We start from the raw sequence: 26,964 nt of genomic DNA on the forward strand, positions 1-26,964 counted from the left end.
AGCAAGCTCCTTGTGCCTTAGAACAATTTCCCCTTTATTTTTCCTCTGTGTGACCTTTTGAGCTTTGCTTCCCTGCTGGCACTGAAAGGCTGAACGAGTTTCCAGTGAAGCCAGTGGGTGTTTTTCCACTGACTGCAGCAGACCCCGGCCGGGTCAAATCCTGCTGCCGATGGGGCCTGACTCGCTGCCTGTGCCTGTTGTGACGTGAGGTCAGAGCCCCATTACAGTCCTGCAAATCCAGAGTTGCTGTGCTGGCTCCAGGGCTTATCCTGGCTAATGCAGAATAACCAGCAGCAAGACGTGCCCCGGTCCCCCCCGTTACCAGCGGCTCAGATGTGAGCGGCGGCAGCTGCCTGGCAGGAAGGGGGATGTTTGCTTTATCTCAGCCCATTATGATTTCACTCCTTGCCAAGCCGGCCAAGGGCTGATCTAATGCAAAAGTACTTGCTGGGGGAAATATGTAAATGTGTCATTTTTTTCATTCAGTCTGTGCTAAAAAATGTGTCCTTAAAGAAAAGACCTATGGATGTCGGGTACTTTGTAGGCATGTGGGAACAGCAGGAATTTTTCATTTCAGTTTACAAGGCAGCTTTACAGTGGCAGATAGAAATGGAAGCAATGCACCTTTTCTCCCAGACAAATGCATCAAATTAGCTCCACGTGTCATTCTGAAATCAGTGTTAAATGGTGTATGAGTTTTAATTTGAATGTGCTTTTGAAACAGTCTTTTAGAAGAAACAATGCTGTGAACACCATGACTTGACTGGGAATTGGTGGTTCTCAGTTCCTGCTTCCAGAATTGAAAATCTCAGGTTCCCTCATAGTTTTTCTCTTGCCATTGTTGGATGAGGTACCTTCTTCAGTCATGCTGGGCACTGCCCAGCATCTGCTTGGGCATCAGATGAAGCTGGAAGTGAGAGAAAAAGAAGAACATAACGAAGGATGGAAAAAATACACAGAGGAAGGGAAAGATGGCCAGGATGGTGGTGAATCTCCTTCAAGAGCAGCAGGTTATAGTCCTGACCAGTATACTGGCCTCAGTGTAGTTGGGAGTGACACTGAGTATCTGGAGGAGAAAGGAGCACTCTCCCCACTTCCACTGGAGCCTGTTCCACTCCTTTTGTTCTCACACTGCCTCTTTGAAGCTCCAAAGTGAAATGGAAATATTAGAGTTGGTACTATTCAACTTATTTTTTCATAAATTCTGTGTAATTGTGGATGTGACAATTACATTCTACAAATTTATCCGATGTTAATCACAATTTTTAGTTTATATACAAAGCTGTTGTGTTTGGATGAATGCAGGCTCCTCCATTTATGCGCTGTTTTTATAAACAGCGATTGTTGCAGTTTTCCAGACTGTTGTGTTAAGCATCACGTTTCCCTGTGCTGAGTTCACAATTATGGAAGACCTGCAGACCCCAATTATCACTGTGGGTCAAGGGACATGCTAGTGAAATGCTTATGAGTAAACACTGCAGGATGTGATCCTTCCTTGCTGGGTCTCCTTTTACCCCCTTAAGCACCATGCATGTTTTCTATATTTTTTAGATAATATCAGGTTCTCATTAGCAACAACTGCAACAGGACAGCATGAAGTGTGATAACAGGAGAAGTTCCTGAAGATGCAAGAGAAGACACTAAGAATAAAGGAAATGTTGTTTTTCCAAAATTTGTCAGAATGTTTGGGTTTGAACTAGCAAATAACATTTTCATGAGGAATTTAATTTCTCATATTTTTTCCCGAGTTTTAATCCAACTTTACATGCAGCTTTCTGACTCACACTATGACTTAATTTCTTGCTCTATGCTGTGCTCACTGCTGTAATATGTGAGCATTCAGACATCTTCATTTCATCACTTTAATTAAAACAGGAGTCCTTACCCTCAAATGTGGACAATGAGTAACACAGCCAGCTATACTTGTTAGGCTCAGAAGGTTTTTTTAATTATAGATGTGCCTACAGGTATTCAGTGCAATCCTGCTTTAGCATTTAAGCAAGTGGTCAGCTTAAGTGGGTTCAAGCAGCTCTTAAGCACACGCTCAGCATTGAGAACTTAAATGCACTGCTGAATGGGGACATGAATCAGCTTCTGATTTACTGACAAATTTGTTATCTAGAGAGAATGTCCTTCCTTCCTAGGATCTTATTAGAGGAGTTGGAGATAATAGCCTTTTTCTACTGGTGCCAAAATCAGCATAAGATCTGTCTTCACGTGGTATGCAGCAAATTGGCACACGCTATTTTGCTTTCTTTAGCTTATCTTTAGCCTTTCCCTCTCCCTTTATTAAAGAATGAACATGAGATGCTTTGCAATGATAATTTTCAGGAGGCTTTTTATTTGTGAACTGGGAATTTTTTTTTATTATTATTTTTTTAAATAGATTTATTCAAATTTTACTGATGCTCCAAAACCCCAGAGATGAGTTGAAAGGATGGAAACTCTTGACTTGATCTGTGCCACAGAAATAACCACTAAGAGAGGTACAGCTTTTCTGATGTTCTCAAGGCACGTTCTCCTGACATGTTTCCAGTTGCTGGGCACTGTCATCTAAAGCAAACTTTTAAAGAAGTACATATGAAATTAGTTCAGGTAGCAGTGCCAGTAAGCTGTGATAGGAGGCAGTGAATTACTGCCCTGCAGGCTTGCTCTGGCTCTAGGGCAGCTGATGGTCCTACCAATGCTTTCCATCCTGGATTCAGGATGGCCCTGGCTGGGCACTGAAGTCATGAGAAACCGTGGGGAGAAGTCTGAAGGCTGCATTGGCTCAGGTGGAGCTCCATGCAAAGGTTTGGTCCTGGACACTTGCTCAGGGATAAAAGTCCTTGATGTAAAGAATTTCTCCCCAGCTTGGCTGAAGGAGCCAGAGCTATTCTAGGAGCCCAGTGACATTTGACAAAGAGCATGAGTAAAATCAGGCTTGAGATGGGTTTTGACATAAGAACAGAATCATGCCTAAATGCAGTGTGGTATTGGTTATAAATAGTAGTAGTGGAAATAGGATGTTAGCAGAGATTTTATTTTTTACTACTATTTAGACTTTCCAAAGTGTTGCACGTGATAAAAAACCAAGGGCTGGTAAAAATTCAGGTAAGGGCAAAATGTTCCAACATTCAGTATTCTCTGAGAGTAGATAAAAAACCAGAGAGAAATGGTGTGATAAGAAAAGACTTATTCCATCTTAAAGTGTTAGTTTATCATGTTAGCTAAATTAAGCAGTTATTGATTTTTAATATATGTTCTCCTCTTACTGGCTTATTTAAAAATTCTTTTTAAGCTTTCAGGATTTATTATGGGGTGGTCTTAATTTGAGTGGCAATACTGAAATAGATATGCTCTGTAGCATGCTGGCTGTTCTGCCAGCAAAGCAAACAGCACTTCAGATAAGATTGGAGCTTGCAACTTCACTTAATGAGAACATCGTCTTTCAGGGCACGGATTTGCTCGTGTAACCAAATAGACCATACATATCCCTATTTATTATAAAAATTAATATACAAAACAAACTTTATTTGTGTATCTATATAGGCAAGACTTTTTATGTCTGTGTCCATATCTGCATAACTTCATTATAACAGTACTCAGTAGCTCAGAGAAGGAATGACAGTGAAGCTCTGTGGCATCACGTGGGTGCTTCAGCTGGAGGAGGAAAATCAAACAGTCCTGGTATGAGAAGGAGTCATGTACTGTATCCCCACATGTCTCTCTACTGGAATGCTCTCCACAGTGAGCTCTAGATGATATGCACAGTCCAAAATGCTTAGCTCTACACTGACGTTAAAATCAGTACAGAATAGAACATAGGAACTGGTACTGTGTGGTATTTGATGATAAAATTAAATTGGATGCTTGTAAGAAGAATAACAGCTATGCCATATTGCTGCGTGGATGCTGTTATCTTACATGTGTGTTCATTTCTCTTAATGCTAAAATAATGCTGCAAACATGGAGTGAAAAGGAAAATAATGTCAGATTTATAATCTGTTCGAGAATGCTGCTCCTTTTACCACAACCACGGTGCAAAGCAAGAGATTCTTCTCCGTGTTTCCCTTTTAAAGAGGGAATGATATTAAATGGCACTGTGTCTTTTTCTACAATTCACAGGGAAACCCAAGAAAAGCAGAAGGAAAGAGCCATGAGGCCCAGCAGTTGCCCTGCTATGCAGATAGTGAAGCCACTGACTAGTCTAACCTATCTTAGAGGTTTTTGGTAACTCTGTGAGACCCAGCACTTGGCCATCTGTCCTTCTCCCAGTGCTACAAAATACAGGAGGTGTATGATACAAACTTTTTCTTTAATTACACAAATAATTATTTTAAAATATAGTTGCATAGTGGCCAAAAAAGGCAGTGTGTTCTCCTTCCAGGCCTATCAATAAATCTGCACTTTTTCCTGTTTTTTCTTTTTAAATTCAAATAGTTTAGTTGTACTGACTGAGTTTTCTTTCCTGATACAAAACCTTCAACCAAAAAAGCATTCTTTAAAAATTCTAGCAATGGAAAATGTAAACCAAACATTAAAATTTGCTAATTGTAAACCCCTTTGTCTTTAGAGTGCTGCATAGCAGATCAATTCCAATTAATTATTATGTGAAAAATGTAAGACTTCTTGGTTCATATATATATTGAAAAGATGCAAAGCCAATATAAAAAGAATTTTAATTGGTTTGAGATAGTAGCAAGAAATGATTTTCCTTCATTTGTAGAATCAAAAAAAATGAAAGTATCTCAGCTATTAAATTTGGGAAAGGAGTGTATATTTCAGTACTGTAGTTACTGATGTGTGAAATACAGAAAAATGTTAATTGAGGTAGGCTTGTGAAGTGAAATTAGTTGCAAGTGGACTGTAGATGAGCAAAGGGATTCTTAGAATGTTGCACCTCAGCCATACTTTGAGGTTAATTCATTAAAGATAATTGGAATGTTAAATAGTTTTCTATAAGGAATCACTGCTACAGTGGTCTAACACTTTTAGTCTGATTGAATCAAATGCTAATTACCAATATTCAAATTTATGCTATGCTTATTTATGTACTTGTCACCCTGATTACTTCCTTGACTGCTGATAATGTTTTCTGTCAAGGGTGACAGCCCTTCAATCATCTGAAAATAAGGGCTGAAATGAGGGGAACTTCAGCAAGAACTGCCTGTCCCCATCTCTATCCATGAAGTCTGTTACAACATGAACGGTTGAGCAATCTTTCAGTGATTTATAGCTGATTAAATGCTCACCAATAACCACAGAGTAAATGCAGAGTCTTTGGTGTGGTTCTCTGTGTGGACTTGAAAACACTTATGCACCATTGCACCCAAAATTCTAACAAATGGGCTCTTGGCACAGATGTAACATGAGTGAGTTTGCAGCCAAGTACCCAAACTGTGGTCTGGGTGCCTTTGGGACCTGAAGGTGGCTTGTTGCACTCCAGTCAACAAGACAGATCCATGGTCTCTGGAAGCAGGGAGAGGAGGTCTGGTCTTTCTGGCTTTGCCCTGTCTCCCCCCAGACAGAGGCCATTAGATGTGGTGGGACACAGTGTCCATTCCCTCATCCAGGAGGAAAGAAAATCAAATCATGCAGGATACCAAAGTGAGTTGGACAAAAGTGAACAGAAATGCTGCTTTACATCAGAAAGCCAAATACAAATCTATAGCCTGTCACAGATTTATTTTTTTTTTCTTTCCTTTATTTATTGCTGTGACATAAGTGTCCTCTGCATCTATTTACTCTTACCTGGGGTCTCAGGCTTGCATATTTCATGTGCCCAGATGGCCTGCATCACTTTGTGAAGGATGATCTCTCTGTGCTGGAAAGGTACGTGTGCCAGGTCCCACGCATGTTATCACTTATTTATTGCCTCCCTGGTGGCAGCCTGTCGCCAACAGGCGTATAATTAGAGTGGCTCAGGCTGGAGACCTGTGGAAATTCTGAGTACTTTCATGATTGGCCAGTAAGTGCTGCAGGTTTGTGCTTGAATCCTCTATGATTTCTGCTATCGGAAGCTCAAGATTCTTTCTTCAGCGACATATTTATTTTTTATTCTTTTAAAAAGGAGAAATCCTTGCATTATGGATCTAGTCTCATTTGAGTTGACTTACTTGATGACTTGTTATTAGAAACTGCCAGCTTTTGCTTTTGGAGAACCTTGGAGGCATTTAAAGAGAACAGCAGTCCCTCTCTTTCTGCTTGTGCTCCCACCCTGTACAGAAAGAGAAAAAGCAAAAGGAAAAACTGAAAAGCAAGAATAGGAGAAAAATGTTATCAGAAAAACAGCTAAGCCAACAGCATAATCTGCAAGTTCTGTGCGTACTGTTATGATATCTGAAACATAATTATCAAGCTTAAGTTAATTAGACTAATGCTTAGAAAATCTGGCATGGCAGATTGTGGTAAGTAATTATATATACCGATTAAAAGATGTAATATGCACTGAGCAAAAGCAAAAAGAAAACTCCATTTGATACAGCCAGTGAACACAGACAATTAAGAAGTCAAGTAGATGAGCACCGACAAAGATACTGAACTTTGTGGAATATGATGGGCGAGATGCCAATTTTTCAGTGGAACAGATTTTGCACAGTATCAGTCAAACTTTTGTTTTATGAAAATCCATGCTACTGTTTCCTAACTGAAATACATGAAGGGCCATTTGCTTTTGCGTTAGGACTAGCTGACGTGAATACATGGGTATGTGCAAACAAGAATGTGACATTAGAGTACTAGTTTACATATATATAGAAGTTGTGTAAATGGCTTTTCTTAAAAGCAATTCACAAGATGTCATATGAGAAATAAAGCTGTGAAGACAGTGTCTTCTGCAATTAAATGTAATAGTGATTATGGGTCAGGATGAATGAGGAGAGCTTGTGTGCCTTCATACACCTCAGTATGTGCACAGGAAAACCCTGAAACAGACTGAGAACGTGATAATTTTTGTGACTTTTGCTTGAAGAATAGTTTAAAGAAACAAGACCTAAAGAAAGGAGAGAAATGTAGCAGCAGACCTGTGGAAGAAGTACTGATTGCAAGGTGCCCTGCTCTGACTTCAAAATGTGTCTAAATAAACAAAATTATTTTTCAAGTCTTCCACAGTGTGCATAACTATACAACCCATTTCCCAATCAACTCCCTCCTGAAGGTGGAATGGGAAACCTGAAAATTCCTAGTCTGGCAAATTGAGATGAAGTAAGTCCATGTGTGATCCATTCTCACAGCATTTAATCCACAAGCATTTGACTGTGCTTCTGGAGCAGTGTACAACCTCTTCTCAGCTGAGCCCCGTGTTTTATTCATATCTGCTGGAAATTGCTTTCATTTCCGTTGATCTCATTGTTTCTTAAGGCATAAACAAACTGATTGAACTGAAAGCAAACAAAATTACTTTTTGTCTCTGAAAATTGGGAATGTTTGGGCTACTTTTCCTGCCTTTGTACCTTTTTTTTACCCTTCATCCCCCATGGTCATGTGTTCTGCCCATTCTTGCAGTATGGGATTTTCTGCAGCTCTGAATCATGTCCTCTGGATTATGGTAAGAAAAGGTGGTGCTCTGCTGCCAGGATATCATCACCAGAACAGAACTTGCAAAAATATTGCAAACTAAGAAAGTTCCTGTTACTTTTTCAGATGAATATTTCTCAAATATTTGTGCTCAAAGGCTTTAATATGAATTCTGTGCAAAAGTAATGATGCTGAACTCTATGTATTAAATAATAATTGTTATGCAAATGCTATCAATTCATGATTTCTATAGAGAAACATGGAATGTCTGGGAGGGCATGGGCACTGGCAACTGTTTTTTCTTAGGCAGTTTAGTAAGACTTTCAATGAATTTTCATCAAAACCACCTTTCTACTAGGAGATGCTATCAGCCTTAATTAACTGCAACATATATCCAGCTAAAATTAATTCTCCCCAAATTCACAGTCTCTTCGCTTAAATTAGTTGTAGAATATTATATTCCCAGGCTATTATGCCATCCTTGCTCTTCTGTGTGGGCATTATGTGGATACAACTGTGGTCTTATTCCATAGAAAAAGAATTTCAACAGAAGGGCAACACTGCAGCTTGGAAGAGGAACAAATAGATTCCTCCCTCTCAAAGTGAAGGCAGCCTGTGCCCCTCCACTCCCTGAAAACCCAGTTATCCCAGTTTGAGTTTCTCTAAGTAAGGACTCCTGTATTGGGCCTCATATCTGTGAATTTTTGCTATAATTTGATTTAGTGAATGAGTTCAGAGATTCATCTGAGGGATGAGGAGTCTGCTTGCACAGTATCAAACTGTTCCTCACTTTCCCTCCTCTTGCCCTGTCTTTCCACTTATGCTGTGAAGGCAATGCAGGGACCTCTTGCAGAGCTTACACCTCCTGTGTCCATCCATCCCAAACAGAATCTGGGACCATATATTGCTAGGGGTGACATGTCTTTGTGAAGTTTGTGCAATATGGAAAAAAGTAACTTGGGTGAAACCTCATATGATGTCTCTTAAGGGAACTTCCTCCATGAGTTTTCCAGCAATATTAACCAGCTGGAAAAACTGGAAGAGGTGATTGAACATCTGAAATCTCCAATTCTGCTCCCATATATGGGTCTGGTGCCATCAGAACAGCAAGAAGTGTGAATCTCCACGGGGTTTTTAAAATATTCTACACATTGAAGTTGGTTTTTTTTTTTCTTTTACTACTGCTGCTTTAGGAGATGAATTTACAGACTCTGGGGTATTTGCCCTTCACAAAACTTGTTTGGTTCTTATATCACTAGGTCAGTGGAATATCAATAGAGTCTTAATGCAGTCTGTCTTTTAGAGTTTCTTTCATTTCTCAGAGCAAAAGTAAATGTCATTCATATTGGCAGGTTGTAATGGGAACATTGAGACACTAGTTTTTAAAAATATACACAGCTTCTTTTAAATAGTCGTTGTCTCTCTCTCTCTCTGTGTCTTCAGTGTGTCTGTAGCAATTACAAGGTTAAATATCCCTTAAGATGGTAGAAAAGGTCATTTTGTTGTCTTTTCTACCCCATGCCTCAGTGAAATATTCATGGTACGGCTCAGGTAGTGGGATAGGGTTTAATGTTTCGTTGCATTGCCATCTGTTTTGTTGTTGCAGTTGTTGTTGTTTTTTCCCTTGGAGGGGTGTGAGGGAGCACAGAAGCAGCAGTGAGGGTTGCTGGCATATGGGTCCAGATCTGATGGAAAATAAGAACACTGAATCTGCAGGAACAGAGTAACTCCTTTTATCTGCACTATTTTCTTTTTAATACTAAACGACTTTCTAGTGAAAATGTGCCATTATGCATGTGAATCATCAGTGGTAGATGTAGTAGGCTCTGTGTCTCCTCAAAGGCTATGAAGCCACATTAAAGTAGGCTTTTATATTATATGTAAAGTTCATTTGCATGACTTAGCGCAGACATTGAAATCCAGCTCCTCACTGAGACAAATGGCATTAACAAGTTCCAGGGGTGAATGCAGTAGAGTTTTCCAGAGTATTGTGGTGGCTCAGTGGCAAAGGGCAGCACAGAGAAAGTCTAAACCTGCAAGGGGATTCAGAGCACCCAGAGGGCTTTTCTGCAGGTGCCTGAGTCCCTTGGCCACAGCCAGCTCCCTCCACCCAGCTGGTGGTGGCACTCACCCCCCTGCCACAGACATGGGGACACCACAGTGACACAGAGACCTGGAGGGGCAGGGTGAGTTTCTCTACAATGTGTTTCTCATAGACGAGTTTTAAGCTCTTTTGTGACTTTATTTTTACTATAATGAGGGTATTTGGCCCATAAAGTTTCACCAGGATTTTTCAAATCCTTTTTGATCATCTTGCTCTTTTTCAGCATTTCCCTCTTACTGCTGTAGTTTTAAATGTCATGACATTTTAAACATGACTTATTATAACAAAACAGTATATAAAACAATATGCTGCATAATAAATGCAGCCGTATTTTTTTGAGTGAATGTTAAATGAGAGCAATTTATTCCTCAACCTATTTTAGTACCTACTTACTAGAGGGTATTGGCTGCCTAAATCCCTGGGAGGCAATCTCGGGGGCGAGGTAGCCTTGCATGTGCAAGGCTGAAAGCTAAAGAAGTATTTGAGGGATGCCTGGGGAAAAAGCCTGTCCTGGGGATGTAGCTTTATCCAGGAGTGCCATGATCCTGAGCACTGTAGGGAAAGCAGACAGGATGATCCTGGGAAGGTCTGTTGGCGGGTGAGGGGTCTCCTGAGAAACACAGACAAAAGCAGGCTTTGAAACCCCAGTGGTTCGCCTCAAATACGTGGTATGTGTTATTTTAGACATCTGAAGTCTCCTTGAAATCCTCCTACAATCAGTGGAGAAAGTGACTCAGAGGATGAGTTACTCCAGAACACATTGATGGAATGTTTTCATTTTAATTTTGGAAAGTGTTGGTGAGGGTGAGGATTTCTTTTTTAATAGGAACAAGATAATTCCCCAGAGAAGGAGAGATCTCCTCTGACCGCTGTGGGATCTTCCTGCAAGACCCAGAGATGTAGTGAGAACAGAGAAACATCCCCCAGGAGGTGGGGGCATGCTCATATTCCCCTGTGCAGTGAACTTGTTCTGTGCTGATGCCGTAGGACCTGCAGCTGATATCCTTTGTGCTGTCGGAAAAAGACAAAGAAAGCAAATAAACCAAATCAACCTCCCTAACACACATGTGTCTTCCTTGGCACGTCATGAATCTTATTGAGTGTGCTCAGGGTATAGTAAATATTTGTCTAAAGTTAAGAAGATCAGTAAGGGAAGTTCTGACTTTGATACTTTGATACTCCCTGCAGCAGGAGCCAGAATACATCAACCTGATACAGGCACCTCGAGGTTATCTCTGCTCTTGGAGTGGGACATGCACATCTCCCTGCAGCTCTGACCTTCTGGAAAGAGGCTTTCAGTCAAGTAATACATGCACCTGCATGAAATTTTTGAATCACTGACTCTATCCTTGATTAAAGTGCTTTTCCTTGATTAAAAATAGCCTTTTTCCAAATGAGTAATGTTGCATGGCAGGCTGTGAACTCCGGATAAGGTTTCCTCCAACATTATCGCATTGATGACATTGCCATTTCTTACCCAGGTCTTTATGCAACACGTTTCTCTTGAGCAGACAGCCCTCTGTAGCCAATGTCATTAGGAACCTCCCCACAATAATCTACCTTTTCTTCCCAGGTGAGAAAGACTACAGAGGTGTTTCTAACATTATCTGCTAACTAGGAGGATAATGAGCATGGTGAAAATGTATCTAAACACTTCTATATATTCTTGCCTGGATTCATATCAGGTTGTAAATAGCAGTTCCCCAAGCCTTTGGCAGGACTTCTTACCCCAGTGGATATTCCTTCAAGCATCTCCTTTGTAATGTGCTCACTTTCCAAGAATTTTATCTCGGTTGGAGCCAAACTGGAAGTTTGTCAACATCTCAGCTCTTCAGAGTGAAATCTACATATTTCACCAAATGGCAAATGTGCTTTCTACACAACTGTCATTCTGCTTGTGGGCTTGCTCGTTTTTTATACTTTCAAAAGCATATTTCTTAAGATGCCTTTTATATTTATTCTCTTTTCTTATAATTTTTGTATTCAGAATTGTTAGAAACTAGGGTTTGCAGAGTTTATTTTAGCAAAGCACTTAAACACATACCCTTAAGGGTTTTACTTAACCTTTATGTGTGTTTTCACAAAATTCTCTTCACCTAAGTGCTTTGCTAAAAAGGGATGCAGTTATTCATATGTCCATGTGAAGTGTGAGGTCCAAGTCTTTCCCCAAAGCACAACAATAAAACTGAAAAAAATATTTGCAGTCACTATGACAAAGAGTCGACAGGAGGGAAAAAAACATCACTCTCTTAAACACAGCTTTGATAAACTGAGGTTTCCCATGGAATATATGCTTTGCAGCAATAATAGCAGCAGCTGTGAGGTAGCAGCATATTTCATGCAGCAGCGGTAAAACAATTGGAGAAGGATTTTCCAGTAGATAGTTAAAAAATTGTCTCATAGAGAAGGCAGACAATTTAGGCTTCTTTTTCGTCTCCTTAAATAATTCAGATTTAATGCAGCAAGTAAAAACCGCCCCAAAATCAGGGATTTCTGATTCGTGCTAATGCAGATATCTGTATGATATAGAATCATAAGCAAAGTCAGCAGATGAGAAAATTATAGGATGTGTTTTTTTCTGCAGTGTTCACTGTAAATTAGAGCAATTAAATTACAGCAGTTTTGTAGCTGTAATTAAATATAGAGATGGGCCCAGAGATGTGGAAAGCACTGAACTGCCAGAGCTGCTCAGGCTGCAAGTGGCAGCAATGGTGAAAGGCTTGGAAAGGGGTCTTGATCCCACAACAGCTGATGGGGGGCAGACAGGCCTCTAGCACTGCATCAATACATCTTGTAGGTGGTCCCTCATGTGGTCAAGGGGGGGCCTGCCACACTTGTCCTCTGCCTGTGTTTTTGCCTTTCCTGGGGCCCTGACCACAACAGCTGCAGGGAGGATGCCCAACTGGCACATGCCCTGGGTTGGGAGCTCCTGCAATGATTTCCCCCTTGGTAGGTAAACTGGGACATATAAGGCCACGTGATTGCAGAATCCCTGAGAAGTTGCTTTGTGAAACTGCTGTGTTTCATCCATTAATCTTTCATTTTACATTGCTAGTCAAGTCGAGACTTGAGCCACAACTGAAGGTAAATGGGATGGAGGCAGGAGGCTTAGACTGGCAGAGGGGCTGCCCACAAAAAAGCTCACAGTCCCTTCACCAAGACAGCAGAGAGTGAGAAAAGGCTGGAGCATAGCGGGAGGCACAGATAATGGCAGCAAATGTATTTAATTACATTGTGGGAGAGGTGAAAATGAAGTCTTCCTAGGAGGTTATAAGCTAAATACAAAGATAAGTGAAGGGAAAGAAAGCACTGGGGGAAAAGAGCAAGGAGGACAAGACCATGGAGAAGTGGGCAAAGGAAGCTATTCAGGAGTTAAGTTGATATAAAAGCAGTACAAGAGGAGGCTTAGATGGCTGGAAGTCATTACTCATCACCAGGATGAGGAGGCTCTTAGGAGGTACAGCCAGTCCAGCCCTTGAGTTTTCCTCCCACATGGTGGATGCTTGTGCAAGAAGAGGGGCAGGGATGTGCTGTGGGGTGTGTTGATCGTGGCTCTGGGGCCATAAGGGAGTTGGAGGAGGTTGTCTTCAGTCTCTGGAAAAGGGTTGCTACTGGAGAGGAGAGATGAGAGTTTCAGCCTCCTCATGGTTCATGTGTTAATCTCATGCTGAAATATCACTCTGCAGATTTCACCCAAGTGTAGGATTTAAGTATGGAAAAGATGATTGTGTATCCCAAGGTGTATTGGTAATAATGAACACCAGCAGCTGGGTAATGCCTAATCTCTCGTTCAAGCTGCTGGCAAATATTCATTCTTTTTTTGTTAGCTGCTGGTTTTGATAATATTATATTTTATAATAGCTGAAGCAGCTGAGTTTTGTTATGTTGCTGCAGTTTGGTGTAATTATCCTCCATCACTGTAATTTTTCTTTTAGTTAAATGCATTGAAGGTTATAAACTGTTAACTATCAACTGTAAATATTCATGGGCAGTGAGAATAGTTCTAACTACCATAAAAGCTTTTTCCCAGTACTTTTGGCTAGTACTCTATATTTACACAGGTTGCTTTTCTCGTGGTGTTATGGCATAAGTAGAACAAACCATAATATGCATATTACTTCAAACAACAGCCAGTCGTAGATCCAGGTCCCCTACAGTCTGCTGTGTTGAGAATTCTGGGCTCTTCCACAAAGGGCAAGAAGGAGAGGTTCCCCAATGTGAATGTGCTATAAAACAATATTGTGTTTCCCTTAAGAATTGCAGTGATAAAAACATAGACCATTCTGCAGCAGTAGCAACTTTAATAAAATAACATAAAGCACAGCTGTCAGGTCTGCCAGCATCTCACACTGGGAGACATGAGTGAGAAAATGAACACTTTTCGCAAGCAGAAATATTCAAAGAGCTCCACTGTTTACATGTAATCAAGACTGACAGTCATAGATTATCGGTGGAAGAGCATTTTCTGCTTGAGGTGAAAGAAGAGGATAATTTATCAGGAAGCCCAAGAAGTCAGACATCAGTAATGATCTGCTTGAAGAAGGGCATATCTTAGAAATAGCGCATTTATTTGTACTGCAAGGCAAAAAGATGTTCTAAGTTATAAACAAGAGTCTTAGTGCTTGAAGAATGTTGAGCAGATACAGTGGGTAATTTGCTGGGCAACTGCGATTAGAGAATTGACTAATGTGTGTCTTGGTGCTTGTTCAGAATATTAAAAGAAAAAGTTAGCACAATGGATATTGTCTAAAAGAGCTGTTCATGCTTTCTCATCCTGTTCTCTCCTTTTGGAGTTATCTGAGCTACGCTGATCTGGTTGCTTACCCTCTTGTTAATGTTAATGTTCTGAGACATTTCTGTAATACAACAACAGGTTTGGCTTCACAGAATTTGGGGCTTACTGAGTGTTGCAGTTGGTTGTTTGACTTTCTCAGTGTGTCCACAAGATCGGGGTGCACCTTTTCAGTACGAGAGGGCTGTGATGCCTTTGTGGAGAGCAGGCTGAGGCTGGGGAGCCAGGGCTGCTGAAGGAGGCTGGGATTCCAGGAAAGTTCCAGGATTCATTGCTGCTCCCCATATATCTGTTTTAACCTTAAGTCAAAGATTGATTATTTTTAAAGGTTAGCTGTTATGTAGCAAAAGAAACCCTCACCTTTGCCAACTCTGAGAAGTCACTGTGGTCTGCAGCTTCACAGTTTTAATTTAGACAACAACAACAGCCATTGTAAGTTAAGCCTCCTTATTACTACTCACTTCAGTTTCTTCAAACTAGAAAAAAAAAAACAGAACCTGTGAGTCACTCCCCCACTTTACTGGTCTCCTACTGGAGTCAGCTCTCACCTGGGCTGTGCAGAAAAAGGATAGCAAGGGAGAACAGCAGCCAAATCATGTCACTAAAAGCAATTCTTGCAGGTTAAACAAGGAGACCTTGAGGAACAGGGGCTGCCCTCCCTTGCCTTCTAGCTGTTGCCTGCTGTATCTCCTGCTGGTGCTGGGTCAAATGAGCAAGACACTGCTTTTCTCAGAAAACAGCTCACACCTCAGTCAGACAATTGATTTACCACCACTCACCTTGTCCTGGTGCATCCTCTTGTGAAGTGTGAGCGTTCACAGTCCATGGGAAGTACAGGATGATGTATGCTCTTCCTGATATCTCCCTCTCATTGCCAGGTCAGCTGTGGTACCCACCCACCCTATCAGTGTGTACACTGGGTGAGAGCAGGCACGTGGGCACAAAGGGCACCTGTTGACAGTGTGTACACTGTTCCAGTTCCTGGCTGTTAAATCTTTCTCTATAATTCTGTACAAGGTGGATTTATAACACACCCAGTGCTAATGTAACAATGAAGATTAGTCCTTTACTAGTCAAACAGTAATACACTTTAATTTGCCTACAGCTACTGTATTGTATTGGCATGAAAGGAAATAGCTTTCTAATGCAGCTTCATCTGCTGAGCAGGGAGAAATCTGCGCTGCAGAATGTAAAACTACATGGGACTATAGCTGGCAGCAAGATTCCAAACAGGAGAAACACAGCACAAGTAAAAGTATTTGTGAGTTGGAGGTATGCTAACAATCCTAGTTTATTGCTAAACATGCCATATACAGTTATGCAGTTTGATTGGCAGGTTCATGATTGCTTCCTCTTTTTCACCACTTCATCTTCTATACAAAAATTTGTCCTGGAATAAAAGGTGTAAATTCATTAGTTTCCAACTTTGTTTGTGACATTAACAAAAAGTGGATATTATAAAGTTCCTCAGAATCTGGTGCTGTTAATACATTCTGTGCTGTGCTCTGTACCTAGAGACACACTGGGAATCTCAACACTTAAGCTGTTAAGCAAATGTTTCTGCTGTCTGTTGTAAATGCAGTGCTCACTTGACAAGTGTCAGGCGTTCTTTCAATGGACATGTGTACAAATAATCACTCAGGTGCCAGTATTTACTATAAATAGAACTCTCTTCTTCAGGAAAGCAGCAAAGCCATCAGCTTCTTCCTTCTTTTTGAGTGGCAAAGGGAAAACTTATCATGTTTGGGATAATATCACTTAACACTTACTGCATACGGGATAGAACTTTTTTTTGTGGGCATATTGTGCAAGTTAGATGTAAAAATTATATGTTTCACTTATTTTTGATCTCTTTTTTCCAATAAATCACGAATTTAATATAATTATGCTTAAAATAACAGGGTTTTTTTTCTACAGGGATGTTTCTCACTTTCAACAAGGGCAATGAAGAACTAATAACTTGCATGCAGAGAGGGAATCTATCTCTTCTGAAAACTACTGATGTAAACTGCTGGTGGGAAACTGTCACCACTCTCAACCAGTAACCTTCACCCTCCACCTCTTCATCACCAGGTCCTGCAGACACATGGAATAGTTAGAATGGTTTGTGTACAGACCTGCCTTGAATTTGACATTAAAAGTGGAAAAAAAAAATTAACAGATTTTTTTTTCTTCTTTCTCCCTCAAAAAGTTGCAACGACATGACAAAGAGGATTCCCCCGACAAGTGGAGGACAGAAGAAGAAATGGCAGCTGAAGCAGCAATTCTGAAGAAGTATTTTCAGGACAATTAGAGGTAATGACTTTTACATTGACTTACTCCTGCAACACCCAATACTCTGCTCAAGCCTCCCTCTATAGGCAACTTGAGGACAGAGGGGGAATATGTGGAATGGAACAAAGGAAACCAAAGCTCTTAGGTTGTGTTCTTTCCAAAAGGACACAGCACTCCAACAGTGGCTGAAATAACATGCTCCTTCTTGAACAAATCAGCACCATCCTAGAGAATTTTATTTCCAGACAGCAAAAAAAAAAGTGTATCTGGAAATCAGAATCATCAGTGTTTACTTAAGAGGAGTGTCTAACCTAACATATCCTCCCTCTGGTTTTAAAACTGAAAATAGGCCTGGTACCTCTATGAAGAGCTAAAAACTGTTGGGTCTGTGTATAACCAGATATGGATATGCACCTATACATACAAAATCCCAGCTAGTGTTGTAAGCAAGTGCTAACTTAATCTGTCAAATTTTAAATCATCTGATCAGTTTAACTTTAAAAATTAAGCCTGCTGGAAAACTGCCTGTTCTGCTAAATTTTCCACTGGCCCTAGAAGAAAAAAAGATTTGCAGGGAGGATTAGAAAAGAGAAAACACTTGGCAAACACTAACACTGGTGCTCTAGAAATTGAGAGTTTTTCATTTTGTACTTGGAGTCCCAGAAGCCAGATTCTTGCAGCAGAAATGAACTGGCCCCCGGAGATCAATATGAGTTACGCTGGGATGTGCGCTGCAGCAGGGATGCCAAAAGCTCCCTCTCCCCTGTTCCCCATATGTTGTTTGCCATCATCCAGCACTCTCGTTTCTCTGTCATTTCTGACTGTTTCATATTTTTTCCTCTCAAGAACCAAAATCCCATAAATATCCCTCCTTTCTGCCCGTGACTCACCGCTTGCAGCCCAGCTTGAGAAATCTTGAGCTGAACTACACGTTGTGCGCGTGGCACACTTACGTGGCAGCTCCCATCTCCTGTCCCATTCTGCCATCTCCGTTTGGGTGACGTTTTGGATGACTCCATTTGGAGTCCATCAGGCTTTCCTTTCCATTTTTCCTTGCATGATGACCATGCTCTTGTCTTCTCAAGCCAGACTGGCTGTGCCAACTGTTCTGCAGACTGGCATGGAAAAAGCTGTGGAACACATGTAATTCCCATCTACGAAGGAAATCTGTCCTCAGCAGCTGGGACCTAGGGACCTCCAGGGTTTGGAGCAACAGGGTTTGGACTACACAGTCAGGTTTCTGCAGTGGCTGCTGGAGTTGTGTTTAGACACCCACTTTTCACCTTCTCAGAAATATGCTCCTCAAGAATGAATTACTCAGCCAGAAAGAGCATATCCTTAGGTAATGCATGTGTAAGCACTCTTCTCTACTAGCAGAGGCATTATGAAGTGCTTCATCTATGGCACAGCAACAAATGAGCAGTACTTAGGATAAAATGGCACATCCCTATTCCAGTGTGATATTATTTTCCATTATTTATTTGGTAGTTTTGGGGGGATTTTTTTTTTTTTAGTCTGGTCAGAAATGAGGTGGAAATGCTTTTTTTCTAGAGATTCTTAAAGGGATTGCAATTAAATCCCCACATGTTAATAAAATGTTCTTTATCTCTACTGATACTAACCGCAAAGCTGGATAGATGGTGTAAATTCATTCCTGCGAGCAAATTCCTGTGGCTGAACATATATTTCTATTTATTATGAAAATAAATCAGCATGTGTCTGTGTGGATGACCTCTTGATAAGTTTCCTGTGATGTAAAGGTCATTACCTTTCCTAGAACAAACTGGGAAATTAAATCTTTCTGGCATCATTATCATGAGAGTATTGTGCCTAGTACAGGCAGTCCTTCCAACCCTTCATTCCCAACACAAGGCATCACTGTCAATCTCTTCTCCGTGACATTGTTTTGCTCCTGAGGTTTAAGGCTCTGAACCTGAGGTAAAGGTATATCTGAGCACCTTCTCGACCTTTATCTACTCTCTTAACCTTACTTCTAAAGTGATGAAGATTGAAAGCTTTTGGCAAATTAACAAGGTTATATGCATCCTTCTTCAAAGCTATTTTTGTATTTCACCTACAAAGGATTTATTTAGCCATTTATAGGTTTACCTGAAAGCCACTTGACTTGAGGTTTTTTTCATGCAGCACAAGGAAAGTCAGAAAGAGCTGAATGTGGATGTTCTGGAGCCAATAAATAGCAATTTTTAAGGCCTCATGCATTATTATATTTTCTCTTGTTCAAAGTAGCCCAGCTCAGCTGGATTAGCCTGGACGGACTGAGCTGTGTTTCAGGGCTTTTCCAGCTACCCTTACATTTATCACAAGTCCTTCACCACCTGTCACAACTCCTACAGGACTTGACTAGGCACAGTATCACCTTCTACCTGTATTTATAGACTGTCTGATCAAGAAGGACTTACAGGTACCTTTTCTTTTCCCCAAGAAATACTTGAATAAGGCAAGAAGCCCTCGATTCCCTGCTGCATTTGCTGGTGCTGATCCCTCTTGGCTGGTTAACTAACTACAGTTGAGTGCTTCTACATGAGTCTCGAGACAATCCAAAATATCCACCCACTTGCTTAAAGAAGTGAACCCATTTAGCCTCACTAAGTTTACACCCTTGAGAAAATGCTTATCTCTAAATAATTTAATCGTATGTGCAATTGCTTAGAGTGGATGCAACTGAAATCAGTGAGTGAATTGGTGTTTTGCATGTGTTTCTGGTCTTTCACTCTGTGTCCCCTTGCCACTGTATCCTCGTCTCATTAGAAGGACTTCACTTCTTGAACACCCCCAGAGAAAAACCTTTCTGGGGACAGGATATTTAACATAGACTGGCCCTAGCTGGTCACTCTCTTGCTCAATACTACCAAGATTTGACCTCTTTAGACCTCTTTACAAGCTGTTTCTCATTCAGTGTTGGCTGTCATATGGTCAGCTGTGTTTGATAACTGATTGCCCTTTGAGGTGGATCCACAGGGAAAGAGTCCTTCCTCAAAGAGCAGGATTTGATGCAGCATCCTAATTTCCAAGCCTATTTTCAGATGTGCCTTTTGAATTTTCTAACTGTCTATAGCTGGGTGTTTTGATAGTCTGTTTTGTGCATTTTAAATTGCACATGCCAGCAAAAAGGCTAAAGATTAAAAGAGTTACTAACCTTCAGATAGTATGTGAAAAATGTATCTCTTCAAAGGCAGTTTCACTCTGTGTTGTTGTTTCTGAAGGAAGAACCAGGCTGCACAAGTTTCAGTAGAAGTTTTCCTATTTTATGTGTAACTGAAGTAATACTTTTATGCCATTAGAAAAATAGTCATAAGCACAGTGTCAAAATGTCCCTTTGCATAAAGAGGTTGACAGTGATATTCTGTTGCCAAGTGCTTTTGGAGTTACAAGTGTTCTATAGCTTTTAATTGCTTAACCATCTGAACATTTTGTGTAATTCAACACGCCAAATTCATGTAAAAATCTCTCCAAATAATGTGTCCTGCACATTCTTAACAGGATTTCTGATGTCAGTTCTTCCCCTTTTCCCCAGTCTGGCAATTTCTGGGTAACATAGCCATTTCAGCTTTTCAAGAGAGTATAAATTTTATTCCTTTTTTCCCCCACTCATTCTTTGAGAGCACTCATCCTACCTCCCAGCTGCCTGTTCTGCACCAAGATCTCGGTATGTGTGGAAAGATGCTGTTCTATTGACTTCAGCAGGGGAATTACCACTGTTAGTAGCAGCAGACCAGAAGGAATTGAAACTGGCAATTTGACTTGCATCTGATTTTGCTCCAGTGCCTCTGGAGCATGACAATCCATGCTGCATGCATGAGAGTGAACACCAGAGAAATCCCATCACTTTCCTTAAATTTAGGCCGGTATGACGAGTTGCAACACCCTTCTTTGCTTGTTTTAAGAAAATCCCTCCTATTATTTCTGCTACTTAAAACTGCATAACACCACAAAATAATGACTTTACCTTGGAATGGATCCAGGAGTGGGTCTGGGACACATGCTGTGCAGTGAGAACACGCTCTGCCCCAGAAGATGCTATACCTGCAGTGTGGACCACAGGGCAGGTCGTCCCCTGGGTGGGCACCACAGTGACACTGCAGGCGTGGTCAGAGGTATTTTCGGCAATAGATGCTACCTGTTGGCAAGCAGAGCCACCATGCAGTCATGAACAGATACTGTGGTGTGGGGAATGGGAGCAGGGAGAAGGGGTGCAGCAAGCAGAGACCCCTTAGTAATTTCAGAGCCTCACTTTATAAGCAGGGCAAATTTTTGAGTGCTTACACTGGATTAGAATCAAAGTGGTTCCTGGTCCTGGGGAATTCCCAGAGAGCCTGGTCTAGGCTGTTCATGGCTGCACTTAGGAGCTGTTTGTGTATAATCCAGAATTAAATACACATCCTAGTAATCAGCTATAGATTTCTCTGCACTCCAGACTTAACTGTTATTAATTATATCCCCTACTCAAAAGCCTCCAAGAAGCATTAATTAGAAAGCAGGAGCTGGTGGTTTGCTTGTCTGTGTGAAACTATTATGACCCGAGAGTGAAGTATAAGTTTCAAAAGAAACATGTTTTATGAAGGTCACCTTGGAAAACATCATAACAATCTGTCAGGAGAAGAGAATGCAGCACTCCAAGTGTTCATTTCAGTGTGACATTATGCTTTAAGTAGTTGGAAATAGCAAAGAGAAGATGGATCAGATCATAGGGTCTATGCTTTTTCACCCAAAATTCTCTTTTTTCTGCAGTAAGTACATATAAAGTAATCTCTTTGTCATTTCAATGGGACGCAAGGAAAGTTAATATCAACAGAAATCCACAGATAAACATAATCTGGCTCTTGCTGGTATTTTTGAAGTGTAAAACATCCAGATCCTCCACCTCTGCAGTAAGGAGAAGGTTTATACACAGGAATTACATTATCTCTTCAAGGGAAGATAGAAACAGCCAGAAGTGATGCAACAACTGTGTACAGCAGTGATACCCATCCTGGAAGGCTCAGGGCAAAAGGCTTCCCCAAACAAATGTGCTGTGCTAATGCACAGCCACCTTCAGCATCAAGGCTGATTATTTTTCTGGTTGAAACATATTATTATTTCTTATGAAAACAAAGCTACAAGAGAGTTAGCCAAAGTTATGAATGAAATGTCTTCCTCTTGTAGGAGGCCAGTATAGACATAATGTCCCTCTCACACCTATTCCAGGGCTCTGTTTCGAGGCTGTAAGTAGTACTGTGCTGAAAGTTATACATCTCGTTCTCTGGACTTTCATTTCCCTATAGGTGTCCATTTAATTCAGCTGTCGAGTACATGAATTCTGTACAGCACTGCTTGGATCCTGTAATTATAGCTCCAGTAGAAACATCAGGGCCAGAGACACAGACAAGATTGTACAGCACAAAGGCAAAGCAGCAAATGGTTACTGGTGGTAAAGAAAGCTGACAGAGAGCCAAATATTCTCTTAATGTTCTCTTGACCTGCATGTCCAGCAGCCTGAAGGCCTACTGGGCCGTCTATCAAATACCAAATATTTTCAGTCTGATCAGTTCTTGATTCATCATTAGGCTTTGTGTGTCACATTGTGTGAGAGGAAAATGGGGAAAACCAAGCAAAACTGGTGGAAATTGTGTCCCAGGACCTGGGATAAAGGAGCTGAGGTACAGGGCAATGCTGAGCTTCAAAAAGGGATGATATCAACTGTGCTTAAGTACTTTTATACCCAAACCTCTGCTAAAATGGTGCTAATCTCTTGCCCCCAAAGCTGCCAAAGGATGCACTTACTGAGCAGCCAGACCCTCCTTGAAGCAGATTCACAAAACAAGTGCCAAGTGATTCACAGGCTGCCATCAAACTGTCAGTCAGGAGGGGCACACAATGGAAACTGTTGCTCAAAATGCCATCGGAATCGGAAACATATGTTTCAGTGAGAAAAGACAATCAAACAAAGTGGGTGGCTGGGGAATTGCAACCACAACTGCAGCAAGGATCTGAGCCTCACATGCAGCCCCGGGCAGAGAGTTCGGGGGCCGTGCCCTCGTCTAAGAGTCGGGGAACAGCTTTGTGTTTAATAAGCTGAAATCATTTCCCCGGTATTGAAACCGGCTCTAAACACATTCCGAAGTGAAGGTACAAAACTGAAGATACCAAGCCAAAAACCCATTTCATGCTCAATTATTAGCAAAGAGTTGTATCGTGGTATCCTATTGCTGTAGCTGCTGTTTAATAGAACTGCCCAGAGAGACATTCTAACCAGCAACTCGAACGTGACCTCAAAGCTTGAAACCTGCCTTTGTGTGAGTGTCAGTATCCAGGCTGTGTAGGTGGAAAGGCATTAATAACTCCTCCAGTAAGTAGTTATTTGAAAAAGGAAGGGGGTGATGGACGTTGGAAATGTGTTAGATTGAGCGTACTCGAGGCTCTGTTGTCTGCCAGGATGTCGTCAGTCTCTACACAAAACCACAGGTATTGCAGGGGTAAACCCAAATGCCCTGTTTGTGTCAGCACCTGGGGCTCTTGCAAGCCTCCAGTTAATGCTGCAATAGCAATTGTACTTGGGCAGGGATTTCACACACAGCTTTCACAGCTGCAATCAGCTGCAGTTGTCAGGCTCTCAGCATTTCTATTTCTCTGCTTCAGGAACACCTTCTAGGTCTGTCATGGCACCTCTTACAGGTCTCTTATTAGGATGGACCACCAAGAGGAGCACAAATTTGGAGCAGACATGGCAAAAAATACCTCATTTGTTCTCCAGCATGTGAGACTGGGGGCATTTTCAGGGTGATGGCCCCCAGTCACTGTTGGGTAATACCTTGGCATTATGCAGAGTCCCCCCACAGGATCAGGGTGGATGAGGATATACAAGAGATGACGGTCTTGAAAGAGTATTTGGAGGAACTTATATAAGAAATCATGAGCCCCAAAGACTCTTGCACGAGGTTATTATAGGAAAATAGATTTGAAGAGTAAGAAACTGGATTTGATGACACAAGATGCCCTTTCTAATCCTTTGTTCCTATGAGCAGCGGTCAACAGAGCTGAGGCTGTGCTGTCTTACTGAGGGACATCAGAGAGGTCACCTCACTTCATGTTTGTTTTTTGTAAAATGATCCTGACCTCTCTTGGAGGGTGTTTTGTGAGTTAGGAATGAAAAACACGATGTGAAAAGCAGGCATTAGTATTACTTGGAAGCGAACTTTACTGTAAAAGCAGATTAAAAAAATCAAACAAATGCTCCTCTTTCTTGCTCTGGTAAATAATTTTAAAATAGTTGTGTTGCAAGGATTTTCCCCTTTCTCTGTCACACAGGCTGTAATAGGAGCTGAAATGTGCCATGTGTGGGTTTAACACTGAACATTTCCTTTTGCCTGTTGCTGTCAGTGTCTCCTGTCGGAACATCCTAATGAGCACCTAAGTCGTTAGTAATAAACAGCCTTACATTTTGCTTACTAACAAAAATCAAAGATGCTATTATGTGTAACAATCTGTTATGTTTGATATTTCTCAGGTAACAGAGTGTTTGAAACACTTCCCATGACATAGGAAAGTCCCCAGAAAGAAAGACCTCATTCTCCAGTTCTCAGTGGCCCTGGAGCTGCAGCTCAACAATTTTATTATCTTCAACAAATATGGGATTCTTCTATGAAAAATTTTATTGGACCTTTGGATATCATCAAGGTTGAATTTCAGCTAAGACAACTAACAGCACTGTTTCAGATATTGCTCTGAGTAGTAACTCATATTTTTCTGAATTGTATACTTGGGAATGAATCTTTTTAAATTGTCCCTCGGCCTAAATTGAAATAAAGTGCTGGCAAAATCAGGTAGCTACTGTGTTTTGGTACATTACAAAGTGTTTACTCCATGTTGTGCGTTTTGATTCAGTTACTGCGTGTGGGCTATTATGTCATACAAAAAATTAGATCTTTTAGCAATATGACAATTCATATAAACCAAGGCTTTGTTACAGACTAGCCAAGATAAACTTAAAGAGCTGCTGTTTCGTCAGGTGAGTTCTATAACAAGAAATTTAAAGCTTCCTAAGATCTTTCTTTTCTCTGTTCTTTTAATGCATTGTGACAAGGCTTCTGGAGCTTAAGGTGATATAAAACCCTTCTGCAAAACAATTAATATGTAAAGTTGCTAATGGGATAGTAATCATATTAGGGTTAAACTGACACAAATGGCTGCTTGCAGCAACAAACAACACGAGTGGGAGCCACCCACATGGAACAAACTCGTGGCTAGAAATGCTGTGTTTGGAGCCCTGCACAGGAAGAAACCCACCACGGGTTAGTTGTTGATTGCTAACATGTAATAAAGGAGAAGAAGTCAAACAACAGAGGGAAGAGAGAAGAAATGTCTGCAAGATATCCATGAAAACAGAATCTGTAATCTTGCTCTGGAATTGCAGGTAAATGACAACTGAAGCTTTCTGTGTCCCCTGAAGTCAAGATGAAAAACAAATGCTACCAAGTCTTTCAATAAGAGCCATGCTGAGGGAGGCCATATGGTGCAGACTCTACCTGAGGGCTTGAGGAGGTCAGGGTCAGGTCCCAACCAGAGCCCAGCAGTGCTTTGCATGCCTGACAGCACAGTGTGGTCAGAGTCCAGAACAAATTAAAGTGCTCCATGATAGTCTGTCCTAGAGGGTTGCAACCTGACCCAAGAACTATGAAAATGCACAATGGATGAACTCTAATAATTTTCCTTAACTCTCTCTCTGCTATGTGCTGCAGAGCAATTCAGTCCCTTGGTTTGAAGTCTTTATGCTAGTCAAATATAAATAGAAACACTAGAACACAATCACTGACATTTGATTCCAGTTTTTACTGTGGTGCTGTTAAAATATTACTCCTGAAAAGTCAGTATGATTCAAAGATTTACCATGACCCAGTGTGGCCCCCAATATCTTCCATTAGTCCTTTTAAAAACTGTACAGATTGTAACACTATTTCTTTTTTCGCACAGAGTAAATGAAAAGTCCATTTTGATGGTGTCTGCACTTTTTAGACCCTGAACAAGGGCTGAATAAACAGGAAACGAAGGTCAGGGAGCAAGAAGTGACAGAGAAGGTAAGGTGAGCAGACAGAACGGTCAAAGATGCTGGCAAATGGGCCAACACAAATGGTGTTCCTTTTGCACTTTAGTATTTAAAGTAGCTGTGATTTCACATAGAAGGAAGACAACAGTTGTGCTGCTGGGGAGCGTGAAAAGAAAAACCTGAGCATCAGTTACATTTGCAAGGTATTTTCAAACCTGATTCTCAATGGCTTCCTATTAAGTATGGAATATTCTGTATTAGTTCTGTAGGCTGTGATGAACGGGCGCTGCGCCAACCATTTTGCACGGGGGCTGCTGAGTGCTGAGCTCCATGGAAGATTTCATTTGTGTAAATGAGGAGGCCGTTATCACAGCACTAAAGGTCCTGCTTTTAAAAAAAGCCTCCTGTGGCATTATGCACAAAACAACCTATTTATGCAGCATGAAAATATTTATGTGCTTCGCTCCAGCTTAAAAAGGGAATTTGCAATAGATGAGGGACATGAGAAAGGATTGGAGTGAGAGATAAGGAGAGATTAGAAAAGGCAGATCATGAAGTACATGACAGCAGTATGTGGAGTAAACCCCCACCTTTTTTTAAGACCTGGGCCTTTAGGATGGTGTCTGGATCATTTATATAATTCCTATAGACTTAATTTTCCACAGGCAGGGAGCTGCATGCAAAGATGCAGCTGCTGGAAATGTGAGGAGATGCTGTGCTGAAGGCACTGATGGCCTTTGTAACCAGCTTTGTCCTTTCCAACCTCAATCACTTGTCCTCATAGGGTCATGCCCAAGCTTGCCTTTGAGCTGGGGGGATGCTGCAGAGTGCTGAGCTCCCCCACCCACAGCACAAAACATGGGAAAAATTGCTTGTGCAGGGACTCAGATGGACATGGCACAAGTGGAGTGGTTCCAATGGGGTGGCTTCCTAACAGGACAGAGCTAACTGTGCTCACTGTTTACACAGTTCAGACCCTCGTTCCCTGTCCTTACACACAAGCAAGTTTCCCAAGCTTTTTCAATTACTAAGGGTTTGTTTTGCTGAAGTGAGCAGTTCTCTAAAGGGCTGCAGAGGCTATGCCTGTGTGTCTCTATTTTCATTAGCAAACCAGCTGTGGTTCAACCACTGTCTCCTCGCTGACTTGCAGGAGCAGGCTGGGAGCAGGATGTGGCTCCACATGCCCTCTGTCCCCTGCCTGCCCTGAAACAGCACTTGTGGAAGAGGTGTCTCAGGGATAGTTATTCCCACACACGG

The 26,964-nt window shown here is 41.3% G+C and overlaps 1 protein-coding gene across 4 annotated transcripts in view; it reads left to right on the forward strand.

The window, feature by feature from the left end:
• Positions 1-24,512, forward strand: part of FHIT (fragile histidine triad diadenosine triphosphatase) — a 551,107-nt gene extending 526,595 nt beyond the window's left edge. For all 4 annotated transcript variants that reach the window (XM_032699375.1, XM_032699377.1, XM_032699376.1 and 1 more), the window contains 2 exons: positions 16,585-16,688; positions 24,172-24,512. In XM_032699375.1, the coding sequence (XP_032555266.1) occupies positions 16,585-16,686 (102 nt within the window). In that variant the 3' untranslated portion in view covers positions 16,687-16,688; positions 24,172-24,512. The remainder of the gene's footprint in view (positions 1-16,584; positions 16,689-24,171) is intronic.
• Positions 24,513-26,964: the final 2,452 nt, after the last annotated feature.

The sequence above is a fragment of the Chiroxiphia lanceolata genome, chromosome 11 (assembly GCF_009829145.1).
Source record: "Chiroxiphia lanceolata isolate bChiLan1 chromosome 11, bChiLan1.pri, whole genome shotgun sequence".
NCBI classification, from domain to species: domain Eukaryota; kingdom Metazoa; phylum Chordata; class Aves; order Passeriformes; family Pipridae; genus Chiroxiphia; species Chiroxiphia lanceolata.